Here is a 17,203-nt window from a genome sequence, read left to right on the forward strand (position 1 = left end):
TCATGAGCTGGATCTGGCTCCAAAAACGAGTCAGTCCTTAACAAGATGAAAGGTGAGATTCCACCACAAACAAGGCGTCTCCAGCATGAAACCAGGTCTCAAGAGCAGTAACAGTTGGGGTCGCCCACTGAAGATGCTCATTGACAGATCAGCGTAACTAACAACTGCAGTTCCTGAGCTCTTTCACGTTGCCGTTCAGGTCAATCTGCTTCTTCGACTTCTACAAACTCTGAACGAGGAGCCCTAGATGTTCAAATTTGGGCATCTGTTGTAAATGTATTTACGTAACAACAGTAACAAGTAGATCTGGGTATTAGAAAGCTGTTTTGGTTGGAGGTTCCGTCATCAAACACCCAATTCCTGGTATTTTAGGCGGTTTCTGGATCTTTTTAACATTTGCTGCTTGTTGTTCTCACCAGCTTTTTATTCTGTCACTTTTGGCGGTAAAACCAGACCTTGCGAAGCAGGTGAGATCACCGAGGGAACCAGCGCCGCCTCGTTTCCACTTGCTTGTGAGAACTCGTGACACGTCCGGGGAGCCTGATTTCTACCACCGCGCGAGTCGACTACACACTCCGCCGTCTCGGGTTCATACTTCTGCGTTATTGTTGACGCCGCTCTGTAATTCCGGCACCAGCCACTAGTGTAGGCTCTTTTACTGCAGCGCGTCGCCTCCTAGAGCAGACTTTCCTTCTGTGGAGCTGATGAATATTGAGCTCGAGTCATTTGTCTGGTGAACCATAAGAAAACCAGGGAACAGAATCAAAGTCAATACAAGCTTTTTATTATATCATGCACAATGTTTTCCAGCCAGAGGTACAATTTTCTGAAACCACAATAGAGAAATGCACACGATGGTCATCAATCCAGTAATATTTATACTGAAAAAGGGAGGTGTTTTGTACATTATAGGAGCCGATGTTGAACCTTATCTGGGAGGCCGACTGCAGTAAAAGAAACTTAAACATGTCACACTTTCAGCCATATATTTTCTGTTGTCTATCTCTAATCCAACATGCCAACACAGCAAAGATCTACGAAAACCCAAACCCAGAGAAAAACAGGAGGGGACCCATCAATCTGAAACATCCGTTCCTGTTCACCGTCCTCACCTAAAGAAGAACTCAGCTAATCAGTCTGGTCATAAAAACAGGAGCTGGTTCTGCGCTGAGAGCAACAATTAGAGTACAATCTTATATAAATAAACCCTCATACTTTTAACAGTTTCATAAAATCCTAACACAACAAACTATCGTTTCGCCCGCGTTAATAAAGACGAAGAAGAAATGCAGAAGTGTAAATCAGGCTTTAGTCCATACGCTGCTCCGTAGTTTCTGATGTGCAAAACTTCTCCCTCCGGTGTTTTTAAGGAGGTGATTTGATTTTTAAAATGTTTAACTCATTTGGTTGATTTTGGAAAGAAAGTTTAGCATTAGCATCCAGCTACGGGAGCAAAACTATATTCTTGACCAGTAAGTTTGTTTCTGCTGCAAATGTAGACATTTCAACACGGAGGCCAAAGGAGACTCGTCTTTGGAGCCAGCCCCGAGTGGTCAGTCAAGGAACTGCAACCTCCTTTACTTCCGGGTTAGACTCAGCAGCCCAACCTTTTTCTCTCCTTTTTTGTTCCAAATCTGCGGTTCCTTTCACATCGGAGGCTTTTCAAACAACAATATAACAGGAATTTGAGTTTGGTGAATACGTTTGCTCTGATTCGTTGCTGTTTATTAAGTTGTGCAGTTTGTATGGGGACTTTTCTTTTATTCTGTTTTCACTTGATATTATTACGTTGTCGGGTTTGACTCTAGAAACTGGAGGGTGAGAAATATTTTCTTACACAACACTGAACAGCATCTCATCATCTGGGCTTTTACCCGTCAATAGTCGAGACGAAACACTGGACGACTGTACAGTCGACCTCAACGTTATCTTGGGGATGCAAAGATGGAGCGTCGCCTGTTTTTGGGTGGATGGACTCTGAAAACTGTACGTGCTGGGATGTTTGGGTTCATCTTGTCATCTTTTTTTGTCGTTCATGGATTCTTAAAGAGTGATACATGCGAGTCGGGGCTCCAAGGCCGAGTCCTCGTACGTCAGGATCTGAACCAACAGCCTGTGAATAAAGTCAGCAGGAAGGGGGGCCGTCGGAGAAATCATAGATTAAAATGAATATATGTATACATACATGTGTGTGTATATATATATATATATATATATATATATATATATATATATATATATATATATATATATATATATATAATATACACACACACACACAAACGCGTATATGTATGTACACTGTAATAATTTTCATTGATGATATACTGATCATTTTAGAGAAGGGCAGAAAAAAATATTGTTTCCTAATTAAAGCTTAGTTGTCTTTCTACAGAATAGAGAACATAGCTAAACTGTAAGAATTTCTTAAAAAAAGAATAATTACAATGTTTTTATTGTGGTATTATTTGTATTTGTATCACTTTTTGTACGTATCGAGACTGTGAACGTATGTTGGACCGTGGGCCTGTGTGTGTCTGGGGGAGCAGGTGAGTGCACAGGTGTGTGACTTGCATGTGAGTGGATGAATTCACTTTGTCTGAATCACTGAAATCTGAAAGAGACGACCTCAGATAACACACATTATTATTATTTCGTTTATTTCGGCATGTTTATATAGACACATTTCATCTCCAGAACATTATACATTGCATACTCATCTGTGATGCTGGGAATTCTTCAATAAATGTCCTCTCCTTGTACAGCAACGACACCGACTCGGTTCTTTTTTTCTTCTAAACAAACCTTGTTCTCAAAAGTAGAACCTTTGACGACCTGTATTTTTTTAAGTTGTACAAAAGCATCTTGCTGAGTGCTAACAACAGACCGAGTTAAGTTAGAAGAACTTAAAACCCTCTGTGACGTCACCCAGAGGTTTTCTGAAGAGTCGCTTTGAACCTCATTTAATCCAAAAACTGAGTAGAACGTCAGACGAGGGTGTTTGATGAGGGAGAGGTGGAGGTTGGTGGAGCCACATGTTTCAACCTTTGCTGGTGTTGAGAGATTATAGGAGGACGTCTCCTCTGAGAAGAATCCACCTGGTCCACCGTCATCTGTTTAGATCCATCGTGTTCTGCAGATAAAAACAGATGAGACTGTTGTTTTATTTGAGACTAAACTCATGACATCTGGAAATAATTTTATAGTTACATCAGAAATAACAACAAGAGGTTCCTGTTTTATTCTGAAACTCCGTGTCCTCGTGTTTCAGTTTTGTCTTGACTTCCCTTGTTCAGAGACTCACATGAAATGATAAGTTTACATATTTATGCACATAAACAAGGAGAGTTCATAACCTCGATGAACCAATACGACGACTATTCCATTACAGTATTTATGATGAAATAACTGCACAAACATTTAATTTTTACGAAAAACTCAGTCCTGTTTATATATTATTATATTAGCACTGCAGCTTTTATTAGATTTTAAAATACTTGTTTTCTTATACTAGAACAATAATGTGATAACTTATTATATTATTGATTCATAAACTTAATTCCATTCTTGTTTGTTCCTGTTTTTGTTGGACACATGGACGAGGTTATTGGTGGATTTTCCATTCTGGGTTCCTTCAGAGTTCAGAGCTGCAGTGGAGCAGCTGTGTGTCTGAACATCCTGGAAGGCCGTCAGCTGGAATACTCCTTTATTTGTGGACACGTGAACACCAGCACAACACTGGTCTACAACACACATCTGGATCCTCTGATCCTGCAGCCTGTCATCATCCTCCTCTCACAGCTTTACTGGGGAAAGCAGCCGCTGAGAAGCTGCAGCTTCACTGGAAACACTGGATCTTTGATAGACACTGGTTTTAGTAGAAAACTGCTGGAAGCAGCAGGACCGACTCCAACCTCCACTGACCTGAGAGTCTGCAGCTGGTAGTGTGGACTCTGCACCAGACCAGACAGCTGCTCCACATCTGCAGCATGCAGGTTCTTGTTGTAACTCAGGTCCAGAAATTTCAGATGGGAGGGGTTGGACTTCAGAGCTGAGACCAGAGAAGAACAGCTGATCTCTGACAGACCACAGTGCTGCAACCTGAACAAAGACACCAGAGAAGAAGAAACTTTAGGTTATTTACATAACCCCGGTTCTCTGAGTAATATGAGCGACATGTCTCACTATGGGATGTCCCGCTGCTTTAATCTCATTACATCAATCCTGATTGGCTGGTGAAACGTGTCCGTCCGGCGCAGGTAGCACCACCTACCTTAGATATCCCATGTGGACGACATCAGGACAGCAGAAGCGTACGTGAAGGAGCGGAGACGTCCAGCATAGAGAAACGGACAAAAGTGAGAGGCAGGACCAACTCGCCGCAGCACAGATGTCCTGAGCAGAAACTCCTCTGAATCAGAACCAGGATGCCGCCAGGCTCCGAGTCCAGTGGGCACGCAAGCCCACAGGCGGCTGCAAACCCTGACTCGTATAAGCAGAAGCAGTCGCCTCCAGCAGCCGGTGGGAGAGCTGGTTTGTGACAGTCTCCCCGTATGAGGACCAGCCCAGGAGACAGCTGATGGCTCCTCCTGAAGCCCCTCGTCCTGTCCATGTAAGACTGCACGGACGGGACATAACTCCCTCTGGACAGAGTGGGGGCATCAGGGCCAGTGGAGGGAATCGTACCAACGCCGCCAGCATGAGACACTGACGGGAGCGTCATCCCCCCTGGAGGTTGATGTCCACCACCGTCCTCATATTGTCCGTCCTCAGCAGGACATGAGGACCCATGAGAGACGGAATGAACCGTTTCAGGGACAGAAACCGCTGATGGTTCCAGAAATGTCTGTGTGAGCTGGAGGTCCAACTGCAGGTTCCTGTCCCTGCAGCAGGTCCCTGTCCCTCCAGCAGGTCTCTGTCCCTGCAGCAGGTATCTGTCCCTGTCCCTGCAGCAGGTCTCTGTCCCTGCAGCAGGTCCCTGTCCCTGCAGCAGGTCTCTGTCCCTGCAGCAGGTCCCTGTCCCTGTCCCTGCAGCAGGTCTCTGTCCCTGCAGCAGGACTCTGTCTCTGTCCCTGCAGCAGGACTCTGTCCCTGCAGCAGGACTCTGTCTCTGTCCCTGCAGCAGGTCCCTGTCTCTGCTGCAGGTCCCTGTCCCTGCTGCAGGTCCCTGTCCCTGCTGCAGGTCCCTGTCCCTGCAGCAGGTCTCTGTCCCTGCAGCAGGTCTCTGTCTCTGTCCCTGCAGCAGGTCTCTGTCTCTGTCCCTGCAGCAGGTCTCTGTCTCTGTCCCTGCAGCAGGACTCTGTCCCTGCAGCAGGTCCCTGTCTCTGTCCCTGCAGCAGGTCCCTGTCCCTGCAGCAGGTCTCTGTCCCTGCAGCAGGTCCCTGTCCCTGCAGCAGGTCCCTGTCCCTGCAGCAGGTCTCTGTCCCTGCAGCAGGTCTCTGTCCCTGCAGCAGGTCTCTGTCTCTGTCCCTGCAGCAGGTCTCTGTCTCTGTCCCTGCAGCAGGACTCTGTCCCTGCAGCAGGTCCCTGTCTCTGTCCCTGCAGCAGGTCCCTGTCCCTGCAGCAGGTCTCTGTCTCTGTCCCTGCAGCAGGTCTCTGTCTCTGTCCCTGCAGCAGGACTCTGTCCCTGCAGCAGGTCCCTGTCTCTGTCCCTGCAGCAGGTCCCTGTCCCTGCAGCAGGTCTCTGTCCCTGCAGCAGGTCTCTGTCCCTGCAGCAGGTCCCTGTCCCTGCAGCAGGTCCCTGTCTCTGTCCCTGCAGCAGGTCTCTGTCCCTGCAGCAGGTCCCTGTCCCTGCAGCAGGTCTCTGTCCCTGCAGCAGGTCTCTGTCCCTGCAGCAGGTCTCTGTCCCTGCAGCAGGTCCAACTGCAGGTCCCTCACAGATCTGGTGAATTCTGCCCCGACCTGTCAGGCTTCGTCCGTAGTGTCCACCTTCCTGGACAGGACGGACCCCGGGCGTCAGAGAGGACGGGACTCGCTAGTGACGCTGTGAGCAGGGAGAGGACATTGAGAGGACATTGAGGGGACATTGAGAGGACATTGAGCGCTCTGGCCGAAAGCGCAGCTGCCTCGTACGCTGCTGGAGGACACCGCCGGGGCTCCTGGAGGACACCGCTGAAAGCCGGCTGCCTGGAAGCTGCAACCAGTGGCTCCATGGGAGGCGTGCGGAGCAGCCCCGGGGACCGGGCTCCTGCTGCTGAGAGGGCGTCTCTCCGTGAGCCGCCACCTCATCCACCTACCTGCGGTGGACGGACACGTTTCACCAGCCAATCAGCATTGGTGTAATGAGGTTAATGCAGCGGGGCATCCCATGGTGAGACATCCAGAGAAATATTATGAAAGACAACCAGAGCAGTAAGATGGTCAGTGTGGATCAGCAGATCAGCCTGATGTCTGCAGGTTAGTGTCAACACAACTTTCACATCAGATTCATCTGAACACACAACTAAAACATGTCTGACCTCAGAGTCTCCAGTCTGCAGTCTGGACTCTCCAGGAAACCACACAGATGTTTCACTCCTGAATCCTGCAGGTTGTTGCTGCTCAGGTCCAGATGTTTCAGATGTTCCAGATGGGAGGGGTTGGACTTCAGAGCTGAGACCAGAGAAGAACAGCTGATCTCTGACATCAAGCATTTCTCCAACCTGCATGAAGAATAAAAGATGTAGCTGAACCACCAGGGTGCAGGTTCCAACAGAACCAGTGAAAAAGATCTTCATCAATATTCATGACATCATGCTGCTGCTCCAATAAAGACATAGTGACTTCAGCTCTGCAGCTCTGCAGCTCCACCAGTGGATCATCCATACAAACTCATGTTGTGTTAGAATATCTCAGTCGGTACAAACGTTAGAATCTCAGTGTTTGGATCAGATGAAACATGTTGGACAGATGACAGATGAAGATGTTTGTAGACGATGCTGCGTGATCTCTGCACAAACAAACATTCTGCTGCTCAGGTTCAGTTCATGTTGGGATGGAATGAAGACGTCATTGTTGAGGGAATATCGTTCACCACTTTATACTGCACACTTGTGCTCCACGGAGAGGAAAGCAGCCTGCAGACACTTCAGCTGGTTTCTAATGATGTCGGGAGCAGATGAGTCCAGAGACCAGGATGGTTCAGAGCAGCTCAGGTGTTTGCGGCTGCAGGACTCACAACTGTTACAACTTCAGTCAAAGAACAAACCTCAGAGTCTCCAGTCTGCAGTCTGGACTCTCCAGAAGAACACACAGCTGCTTCACATCTGAATCCTGCAGCCTGTTCTCACTCAGGTCCAGATGTTCCAGATCAGACGGGTTGGACTCCAGAGCTGAGACCAGATCATCACATCTGATCTCTGACAAACTGCAGCGCTCCCACCTGGAGAAAGAATAAAACACAGATAAACATCTAGATGAGTGTTTTCTCCTCCTCCGTTCAGGGGGGTGTGGTGGGCAACACTGGAGCTTCACAGTCACAAGGTTCCTGGTCCAAATCCTGGCCCGGTTCTTTCTGCCTGGCGTTTCCAGGATCTTCCTTCACGTTCACTCAGAAACTCCACAGTTCAGAAACACGTCTGTCAGGATTCTTGAAACTTCCACATTAAACGCAGGACGGAGATACCGGATCTTCTCTTTGATCAGATGATCATTTTTAATGACAGCCAACAAAGTACTACGTTTACTGTCAGGAATGTGGTAACAAAGTATTCCAGAGTAGTGGTGAGTACTCTGATTACTATCGGGGGATCATGGAGACCCTGTATGGACTTGGGAATGCAGGACTGGACTTTTACTGGTTCTGTTACTGCCGTCAAATTCAACATTCATCAATGTTTTGGTATTTCTATCAGAATTATTATAATTATTTCATCATATTTCTGTTAATAAAGGATGAAACACAAATGACAGACTTATCACAATCAAACAGAAGCGATTGTAGAATAAGAGGTTCTGGAGAACTCCATACAGGACCTGCATCATCCCACTGATAGTAATAAGATTATTAAACACTATTCAACAATATTCCTGAAAGTAAACAAAGTATTTTGTTGTTGAAAACTACATTTGACTCTCTCAGCTGATTATACGTCTTACTTTTAGCTCGGCGGAGTCACAGATGTGACTTATTTTACAGTGTTTGGAGCATCTTCATGAAGGAAAGCAGCAGTTTGGTCTTGTTGATTGTGAGATGTGATATCTGACATAACGATGCTGAACATCTTCTGCTCCAGGATCTGGTGTGGACTGTCTGAGGGAGCAGCAGCAGGAAGAGCTGCTGGTCGTTTCACTGGATCACAACTTTATCTACTTATTACAGATAACATCTATTTTCATGGAATAAAGGTTGGGATGATCAGAGTGGTGTTGATTGACAGACTAATGTTACTTCCTGTTGCTTCTTTCCTCCTGCTGCTCTCTGCAGCCTCTGCTGCTCCTCCCTCCACAGACGCCACACATGTTAAAGGCTGATGGGAAAACATGCGTGGTGCTGGTTCTGGCGTGGAGACCAGTTTATCAACGAGCGTTTGTCTCCGTTCCTCCAGAACCAGGACAACAACGGCTGCAGGAAGCTTCTGAACGTCACTCATGAGTTCTGGACCGGGAGCTGCTGACTGAGAGAGCTGTTGGACGCTTCCATTGTTGACTCAAGCAACACTTTTACTTTACAAAATGTTCACATGTGGGACGGTGCACCTGCAGTGAATGTGCAACAGCGCGGAGCCCGGGGGAGAACGTCTGCTGTAAAGAGATACGGCGGTACGGACAAACCCCGACCTCACAGCGACTACAGCGGTCCATGAAGAACCTTCTGGAGGGAGATGAAGAGTTTCCTGCCAGCTGATCAACCTCATCATCCTCACCTCTTCCTCTTCTATTTAAACCGTCTGCAGCTCTCACTCTCACCAGAGTGGGTTTGTGGTCTCCCTGCAGATACCGGTCTCCAGCGGTTCTCCTGGGACTGCTATGCTGGACCGGATCTGTGTCCTTGGACCTGTTTCAGGTCCAGCCCTGATCGCTACGTCTGTCTGAGCTTATCTGTCTGTCTTGGGTTCTGACCCTGGCCAGCTGTCCCTGGATCCGTCTTCTGCCTCACACTAACCGAACTACAGACCGTCCTGGTCTCTGGACCGGTGGCCCGTCCCTGCACGGTCCCCATCTCCCTCTCCTGGTCCCTCTGATTCCTATTTGGATCAATAATTATTTAGATGAGGGTTCTTTACGCCTGGTCAGCCGTCACCCTAGCCCAGTCCGCTGAAACCTGAACAACATGTTAGTTTGTTAGCCGTTAGCAGAAACCCGTCTTCCTTCAGGACGTGTGTGGTCTGTGTCTTCAGGGGGGTCTGTCTCCGTCAGAGATGAGCTTTCATAGAGGATTTAAAGATGAATATGTGACTCAGTTCTGTCTGGTTCTGTCTGGACCTGGAGCTGCTTCCTGACAGCAGGAACACACATGTGTGACGGTGAGGTGTGTGTGGTTCTAACACACATGTGTGACGGTGAGGTGTGTGTGGTTCTAACAGAACACACATGTGTGACGGTGAGGTGTGTGTGGTTCTAACAGAACACACCTGTGTGACGGTGAGGTGTGTGTGGTTCTAACAGAACACACATATGTGACGGTGAGGTGTGTGTGGTTCTAACAGAACACACATGTGTGACGGTGAGGTGTGTGTGGTTCTAACAGAACACACATGTGTGACGGTGAGGTGTGTGTGGTTCTACCAGAACAGACAGCAGGTTTCACATGAAATGTGAGTGAATGATGAAGAAGCAGCAGGAGGTTCAGACGATCAACACCTGAAACTCCTTCACCTGGACTGACGGAGTCTTCTCTATTTGAGGAGACCAAAACCTCCAAGAAAACTCCAAAAGCTCCAGTAAGAACCGACCTGAGAGTCTGCAGCTGGTAGTGTGGACTCTGCACCAGATCAGAAAGCTGCTCCACATCTGCAGCCTGCAGCTGGTAGTGTGGACTCTGCACCAGACCAGACAGCTGCTCCACATCTGCAGCCTGCAGCTGGTAGTTGAATCTCAGGTCCAGATGTTTCAGGTGGGAGGGGTTGGACTTCAGAGCTGAGACCAGAGAAGAACAGCTGATCTCTGACAGACCGCAGCACTGCAAGCTGCACAAAGACACCAGAGAAGAAGAAACCAGAGCAGTAAGATGGTCAGTGTGGATCAGCAGGAGATCAGCCTGATGTCTGCAGGTTAGTGTCAACACAACTTTCACATCAGATTCATCTGAACACACAACTAAAACATGTCAGACCTCAGAGTCTCCAGTCTGCAGTCTGGACTCTCCAGGAAACCACACAGATGTTTCACTCCTGAATCCTGCAGCTGGTTCCAGCTCAGGTCCAGATGTTTCAGATGGGAGGGGTTGGACGTCAGAGCTGAGACCAGAGAAGAACAGCTGATCTCTGACAACACGCAACCCTCCAACCTGAATGAAGAAGAAACAGCTGATGACTTCTGTAACCGTGTTGAAATAAATATTTCAGGAAACATATTTTTATAAATAAGTTCATAGTTAAACAGCTCTGAAGTTGAAATGTTAAGTCATTGACCAGCAATAATGTTTTGGTATTGTTCACTAAGTGATGTTATCAAGGTTAATGTCACTGAAAATGCTGAAATGCTGAAACAAAAAGCGTGTAAAATGGAAAGGAAGTGGTTCTCTTGTAAGTCTGTAGACTCTTATCGTGCATGGAAAAAGTGTAGTCTATAAAAAAGCCCTTCACATAACTAGAAGTGCTTATTATGGTAAATGGCTTACACTTATATAGCGCTTTCCAGCTATACTTCTACAGCCCCAAAGCGCGTTACACTATAGACATTCACCCATACACACTCACACATTCACACACCAGTAGTCGGTGGAGCTGCCACACAACGGCACTGGCCTGACAACCAGGAGCAGGGGATTCAGTGTCTTGCCCAAGGACACTTTGGTGGACACAGGAGGAACTAGGGTTCGAACCACTGACCTTCAGGTTCATGGGTGAACGCTCTACCAACTAAGCCACCTTCACCCCATTACTCATCGTGGATAGAGGATAACAAAAATAACCCACGTTTTCTGTTCAGCGCTGTAGCCAGGCTGAAAAAGAGACACAACTCTGTTGAGCCGAGTTTCCTGCAGCTCTCAGTAGTGACGACTTTATGAGCTTCTTTAGCAGTAAAATATCAGGATCAGAGTAGAAAACCACCAGGACGATCCGGTAGCTGCTGTGGGCGTTTCTTCAGCTTTAGCGACTTCCTCAGGCTCTGACTTGACTCTAGACTGCTTTGATCCTGTAGACCTCCCCGAGCTGACCTCAGTCGTCAATAGAGCTAAATCATCCACGTGTTTGTTAGACCCCGGCCCGACTACTCAAAAATGTTTTTTCTCTGGTTGATAAAAATCAAGCAGAGATCACGTCTCTCCGGTGTTGGCCTCACTCCACTGGTCCCCGTAAAACCTGGAATCCAATTAAAATGGTATTACTTGTGTATAAAGTCCAAAACGGCCTTAGTGTTTAATAAACCTCTAGTTAGTGTTTAGTAAAACTCTAGTTAGTGTTCAGTAAACCTCTAGTTAGTGTTTAGTAAACCTCTAGTTAGTGTAACTAGTGTGTTAGGGCCAGTACTCGTAGGGGAGTTTTTCTTGCCACTGTTTGTCTTAAGGTTTTTCTCCCACTAGGGGAGTTTTTACCTGCCAGTGTTTATCGTTATGTAATAATTGCTCGGGGGTCTGGAAAGATCCCAGAGACAACTGTGTTGTAATAGATGCTGTATAAGGAAAATTGAATTGAAAATATTCATTTGTGTAGCGAGTTTTTATGTTAATAGGAACTCATTGTGTTTGTTAAAATAAGAAAAAGGACAAATACGGAAGTTAAGTGAATATATTTTATTTGGTAATTTTGTTGTGAAGAGCCAATTGCATTCAAAGGTAGGAGGGATCCAGGATACGAGTTGACGGATACGACCCCTCCCCACTACACACATTGAGTTACAGCTGTGGAGGAGGATGCAGGACGTCTGCTGCAGGATGACACGTGTTATCTGCTGTGACGGGAGACTCTCAGGTGTCCGACCAGGACACCTGAGGGGTGGGGCTTCACTGGCCGGACGTAGCGCGTGGAAGGATCACGTTATTCCGGCCAGATCCTCCCCACCGGGGCAGTGTGTAGCCCAGGGGCCTCATTTATAAAAGAGTGTGTAGGATTCATACTAAAAGTGCACGTAAACCCAAAAGCCAAAAATGGCAGGCGCAAAAAAAAATCTGGATTTATAAAACCGTGTGCACGCACACTTGCACGCAATGTTCGCTTTATAAATCACAGTCCAGCTGGAAGATTGCGCAGGTGAATTCTCCTCATATCCCGCCCTCTACACGCCCACTTTCTACCATAAATGGGCAATGCAAAGTAGTTCATGACTGTATTTGCATATAAATGAGCCTGCTGAGCATGCGCAGCGGCTTCCTGCAGCCTGTTTGGGCGTCAGGATGAATGAGACGTGTCGAGCAACCGTGCCACTAAATTTCACAGAGACTGAGATTGAAATGTTGTGGATGAGGTGGTGGCCAGGAAAACAACATTATTTGGTGGTCACAGTAAAAGTAGAAAAAGTATATAGATAGTATAAAATAAAGCGAGTGAATGGCAGCACGGACAGATGCTGCAGAAAAAAAAAAAGAAGTGGTGTGATTTGAAGGTGGAGGCCAAGAGGTACGGAGCCCCTAAAGGGACACAGATTTTTTTATATATATATAATGAGTTTTACGTGCGCGCGTGAAACCTTTAAGGCTGATTTATGGTTCTGCGTTACACCAACGCAGAGCCTACGGCGTAGGTGAGTGTCGCCGCGTACCCTACGGCGTAGGCTCTGCGTCGTTTTAAAGCAGAACCGTAATTTAGGCTTTACGCGCGCGCGTAAAGGTTTCACGTGCGGGTAAACTCATTATGTATTAAAAAAAATCTGAGTCCCTTTTAGGGGCTCCGTAGAGTGGCCCGGCACTCATTTGTTCTGTCCTCAGTCACTCTACGGTTGGAAGCGGTGGGTGAGGAGGAGGTTCCCGACGTGTCCTGCACGGCGGCTGCAGCAGCAGCACCAGAGTCCTGACTGACGCTGTGCTTCACACACAGAGGGACACAATCAGCGCTATTATATTATAAGTCTGATATGTGATGACATTAAGAGTATGACATGAATCTGGCTTCATTTCACCACCTCACCACCTGCGTCGCCAGTTCCCCATATCTTAAAACTGTTCCTACGGGAGGGTCAGGTTTGGCGTAGGGATACGCCCATTTTTCCGTTAGTTTTTTCTTTTTAAATCCCGACCTTTGCCTAGAAGGTGGCTTGCGCATCTTTCAAGCCATGTTTTGTGCGCAAGCAAGCTTTATAAATGAGGCCCCCAGGGCATGTTTTTGTGAGGGTAGCTCGGGTGAGGGTAGCTAGCATTAGCTACCAAGGGAACACGGGGAGAACATGCAAACTCCACACAGAAAGGCCCTTTCACCAACCCCACCCAGGGCGCTGGAGTCATGGGGGAACTAACACGCACTTCGGCGCCCACAGCGTCCCCAGCGGGAATTGAACCCAGGACCTTCTTGCTGTGAGACGGCTGCACTACCAGCTGCACCACCGTGCCCCCTAAGTCACTCATTCAACGAAGACGTTGACCGAGTTGCTGCTAAGACCGTCCTAATGGACTTTGTTAAGAGGCTAGCGGCCTGCAGGCTAAATCGGCAGAGCCCGGGTGGATCTGTGAGCCTGACGGAGAAGTGATGGAGCCTGACAGCGTCGCCGTGTGAGGGGAGCGACTGAGGCGACCGTGAGGCTGAGTCATCTCTGCAGCTGCTGGATATCTCTGCTCATCCTCCAAGACTGGGGTGGTGCAACATCACTGAAGGGACCGTTGTCTTATTCAGCCTTCGTTTGTTGGTGGCTGCAACATTTGGACATTTGAGTATTACTTTATTTTACTGCCGGCTATAAGTTAATTATCTGGGCCCAAAGGACGTCTGAGTTTATAGAGACCATTCTGAATGATTTTATCAGCCTGAGGGTTGGAAGAGTTTCTGAATAGTTTTGAAAGCAATATTTAACTGCTATTTCTGTTTTCTTTAAGTAAATGTTTTATAATTTTCCTGACGTGTGTTTATTGACTACTTTTGATCATTTTAGTAGTTAATGCAAATTGGCAGTAATTTAAGATTTAATGGTTTAAAGAGTGAAAATTAAGTTGTAATTGTATGTTGAAGAGCAGAAATGTTGAACGATCGCTTGCACATCAGCTGAATTCTGTTGACTTTATTGAAGGAACCCCAAGTTCTCTGAAGGTTCAACGAACTCAGGTCAGCACCTCGTTCTGGTCACATCCACTGGAGAGGCGCTACACTTCCACTCAGACTCCAACTTTTACACTTTAAACATCATCACACATCTCTTCCAGGAGAGAAGGGAGAAATAAACTTCTGGACATGCTTAATTAAATTAATTATACTATATTAACCTCTAAAGGGAACTGATGATTGCAGCAGAAATAGTCAGTGTTACAGAGTCACTAGAAAGACTCTTTCTAGAAGTTTCCAGGTGTGTTCAGGAATGATCTCCTGCAGCCGTCTGTATGACGGAGAACCTGAAGACGTCTCTGACTGAACACAGTCCTTAGTTTCATCTGTGTTTGTGGAGGATCTGTTTGGACAGACTTTTCAAAGCGTCTACGATGTTTTAAATCTGTGAACTGACCTCAGAGTCTCCAGTCTGCAGTCTGGACTCTCCAGGAAACCACACAGATGTTTCACTCCTGAATCCTGCAGGTTGTTCAGACTCAGGTCCAGATGTTCCAGATGGGAGGGGTTGGACTTCAGAGCTGAGACCAGAGAAGAACATCTGATCTCTGACAGACCGCAGTCCTGCAATCTGAACAAAAAGTAGGTTCTTCAAATTTCAACTTTGTCATCAGGTTCATGTGGGTCATCACTGGTATCTGGACTTTATAAAACAGGTTTTAAAGTTCTATTATATCCATAATGTTGGTTCCTGGTTGTTCCTCTGAAATGTTCACCTTTTAATGAACATACTGGGGTTCTCTGCTAGAATAGAATAGAATAGTTTACTGCCATTTGTACAAGTTAAAAACAGCTCCATAGGAAGTATTGTGCATGTCCCAGAGTCCTGGGGGGTTCATGGTTCTGAGTGAGAGAGTGGGGGTTCCCTCCTTGGTGTCCCCGGAGCCAACAGCCTTACAGTAGCTGGTGGAATCTGTTGTAGAAGCTCTGTAGGTGCTGATGCTCAGGCTGTAGCCCCCCCACTGGAACAGACCATGGAGGGTGGCGTCGGTCCCTGAGGGGGCTCTGTGCTGGTTGTCAGTCTGCACGCCTTCCAGTCACCTTCAGGATTCTCTCTTGTATGTGTTTATGTTTTGTTCAAATAAAGGACTTTGCTGCCCTCTGTCACCTTTGGGTCTCCTGCTTTTGGGTTCTGTAATCTCACCTCGTGACAAAACCTGCAGCTGTTTTAAAACTAGTTCGGACTCAGGAAACTGAAGACTACAAACACAAGAAAGTACAAAGTACTTATCAAACGTGTAATCTGACCTGATGTACTGGGACTTCAGACCCGTGGCACTCACTTCAGTTGCCATGAAGACTCTGGAGAAGCTGGTCCTCCGACAGCTCAACTCTGTGCTGCCAGACACCGTTGACCTCTTCAGTTTGCCTACCGCTCCAACAGATCAGTGGACGATGCGGTGGCATTGGCACTTCAATTCTGCAACACCCGGACTCTAATGACACCGATGCACGGCTTCTGTTCCTGGATTACAGCTCAGCCTTCAATACAATCAAGCCGCTGAAGCCGACCACGAAGCTGGCAGACCTGGAAGTACCCGCTCACACCCGGAACTGGATCCTGGACTTTCTCACAGACGTGGTGAGGATGGGAGAGAAGGTCTGCTGAGCTCACAGTGAGCACAGGAACCCCGCAGGGCTGCTGCCTCAGCCCACAACTCTTCTCCCTCTACACATATGACTGAACCTCCAACCAGGACAATAACATCCCCATCAAGGACGCGGACGACACCACCATCCTTGGTCTGATTACAGGGAAGGACGAGTCATCACACAGGAACCTGGTCCACAAAATCACTGTCTATGGGGACAATGATCTGGTTCTGAACCTGGACAGAACTAAATAATTCATCCTGGACTTCAGGAAAACAAAAAACCCTCTGCAGCCTCCTCTCATCAGGGGACTGTGGTTGAGCGGACTGAGAGCTACAGGTTCCTGGGCCTTCAGATCAGTGAGAGCCTCAGCTGGAACAGCAGAACACACTGCAGCTCTGGTGGAGAAAGCTCAACCCCCTCACAACGTACAATGCAATACTTACAAAAGCAGAAGTAAAATGTGCAATAAATCTCTCATCTACCTGGTAAATATCCTGTATATAACGGTGATCCAACTCAGGGTCCTCAGCTATACAAGGACATTGTATACCGGTGTATATATTTTTGTATTATATGTACATTGTTGTTATTGCAATATATGTTTATTGTTGTTATATAGTTATTTATGTGTAATTCTGACTTGCCTGACTTTGGGAGAACGCAAAAGAATCCAATGTACCAGTACCATCTGGTACCGCCTCAGGTGGAGGAGTTCAAGTATCTCGGGGTCTTGTTCACGAGTGAGGGAATGATGGAGCGTGAGATTGACAGACGGATCGGTGCAGCGTCCGCAGTTGTGTGGTCGATGTACCGGACCGTTGTGGTGAAGAAGGAGCTGAGTCGAAAGGCGAAGCTCTCGATTTACCGGTCAATCTACACCCCTACCCTCACCTATGGTCATGAACTTTGGGTAGTGACCGAAAGGACAAGATCGCGGATACAAGCGGCCGAGATGAGTTTCTTCCACAGGGTGGCTGGACGCTCCCTTAGAGATGAGTTTCCTCCGCAGGGTGGCTGGACGCTCCCTTAGAGATGAGTTTCCTCCGCAGGGTGGCTGGACGCTCCCTTAGAGATAGGGTGAGGAGTTCGGTCACCCGGGAGGAGCTCGGAGTCGAGCCGCTACTCCTTCACATTGAGAGGAGTCAGCTGAGGTGGCTTTGGCATCTGTACCGGATCCTCCCGGACGCCTCCCTAGGGAGGTGTTCCAGGCATGTCCCTCCTCCCTAGGGAGGTGTTCCAGGCATGTCCCTCCGGGAGGAGACCCCGGGAAAGACCCAGGA

At 47.5% G+C, this 17,203-nt stretch overlaps 1 protein-coding gene across 2 annotated transcripts in view; it reads right to left on the bottom strand.

The window, feature by feature from the left end:
• Positions 1–2,276: 2,276 nt before the first annotated feature.
• The window catches only part of LOC133422945 (NACHT, LRR and PYD domains-containing protein 14-like), a 471,822-nt gene continuing 456,895 nt past the window's right edge, over positions 2,277–17,203 (bottom strand). For both annotated transcript variants that reach the window (XM_061713002.1, XM_061713003.1), the window contains 5 exons: positions 9,873–10,106; positions 7,187–7,360; positions 6,459–6,641; positions 3,925–4,101; positions 2,277–3,133 (listed from right to left, as the gene is read on the bottom strand). In XM_061713002.1, coding sequence (XP_061568986.1) covers positions 3,118–3,133; positions 3,925–4,101; positions 6,459–6,641; positions 7,187–7,360; positions 9,873–10,106 — 784 coding nt within the window. In that variant the 3' untranslated portion in view covers positions 2,277–3,117. The remainder of the gene's footprint in view (positions 3,134–3,924; positions 4,102–6,458; positions 6,642–7,186; positions 7,361–9,872; positions 10,107–17,203) is intronic.

Source organism: Cololabis saira, chromosome 22, assembly GCF_033807715.1.
Source record: "Cololabis saira isolate AMF1-May2022 chromosome 22, fColSai1.1, whole genome shotgun sequence".
Lineage (NCBI taxonomy): Eukaryota > Metazoa > Chordata > Actinopteri > Beloniformes > Belonidae > Cololabis > Cololabis saira.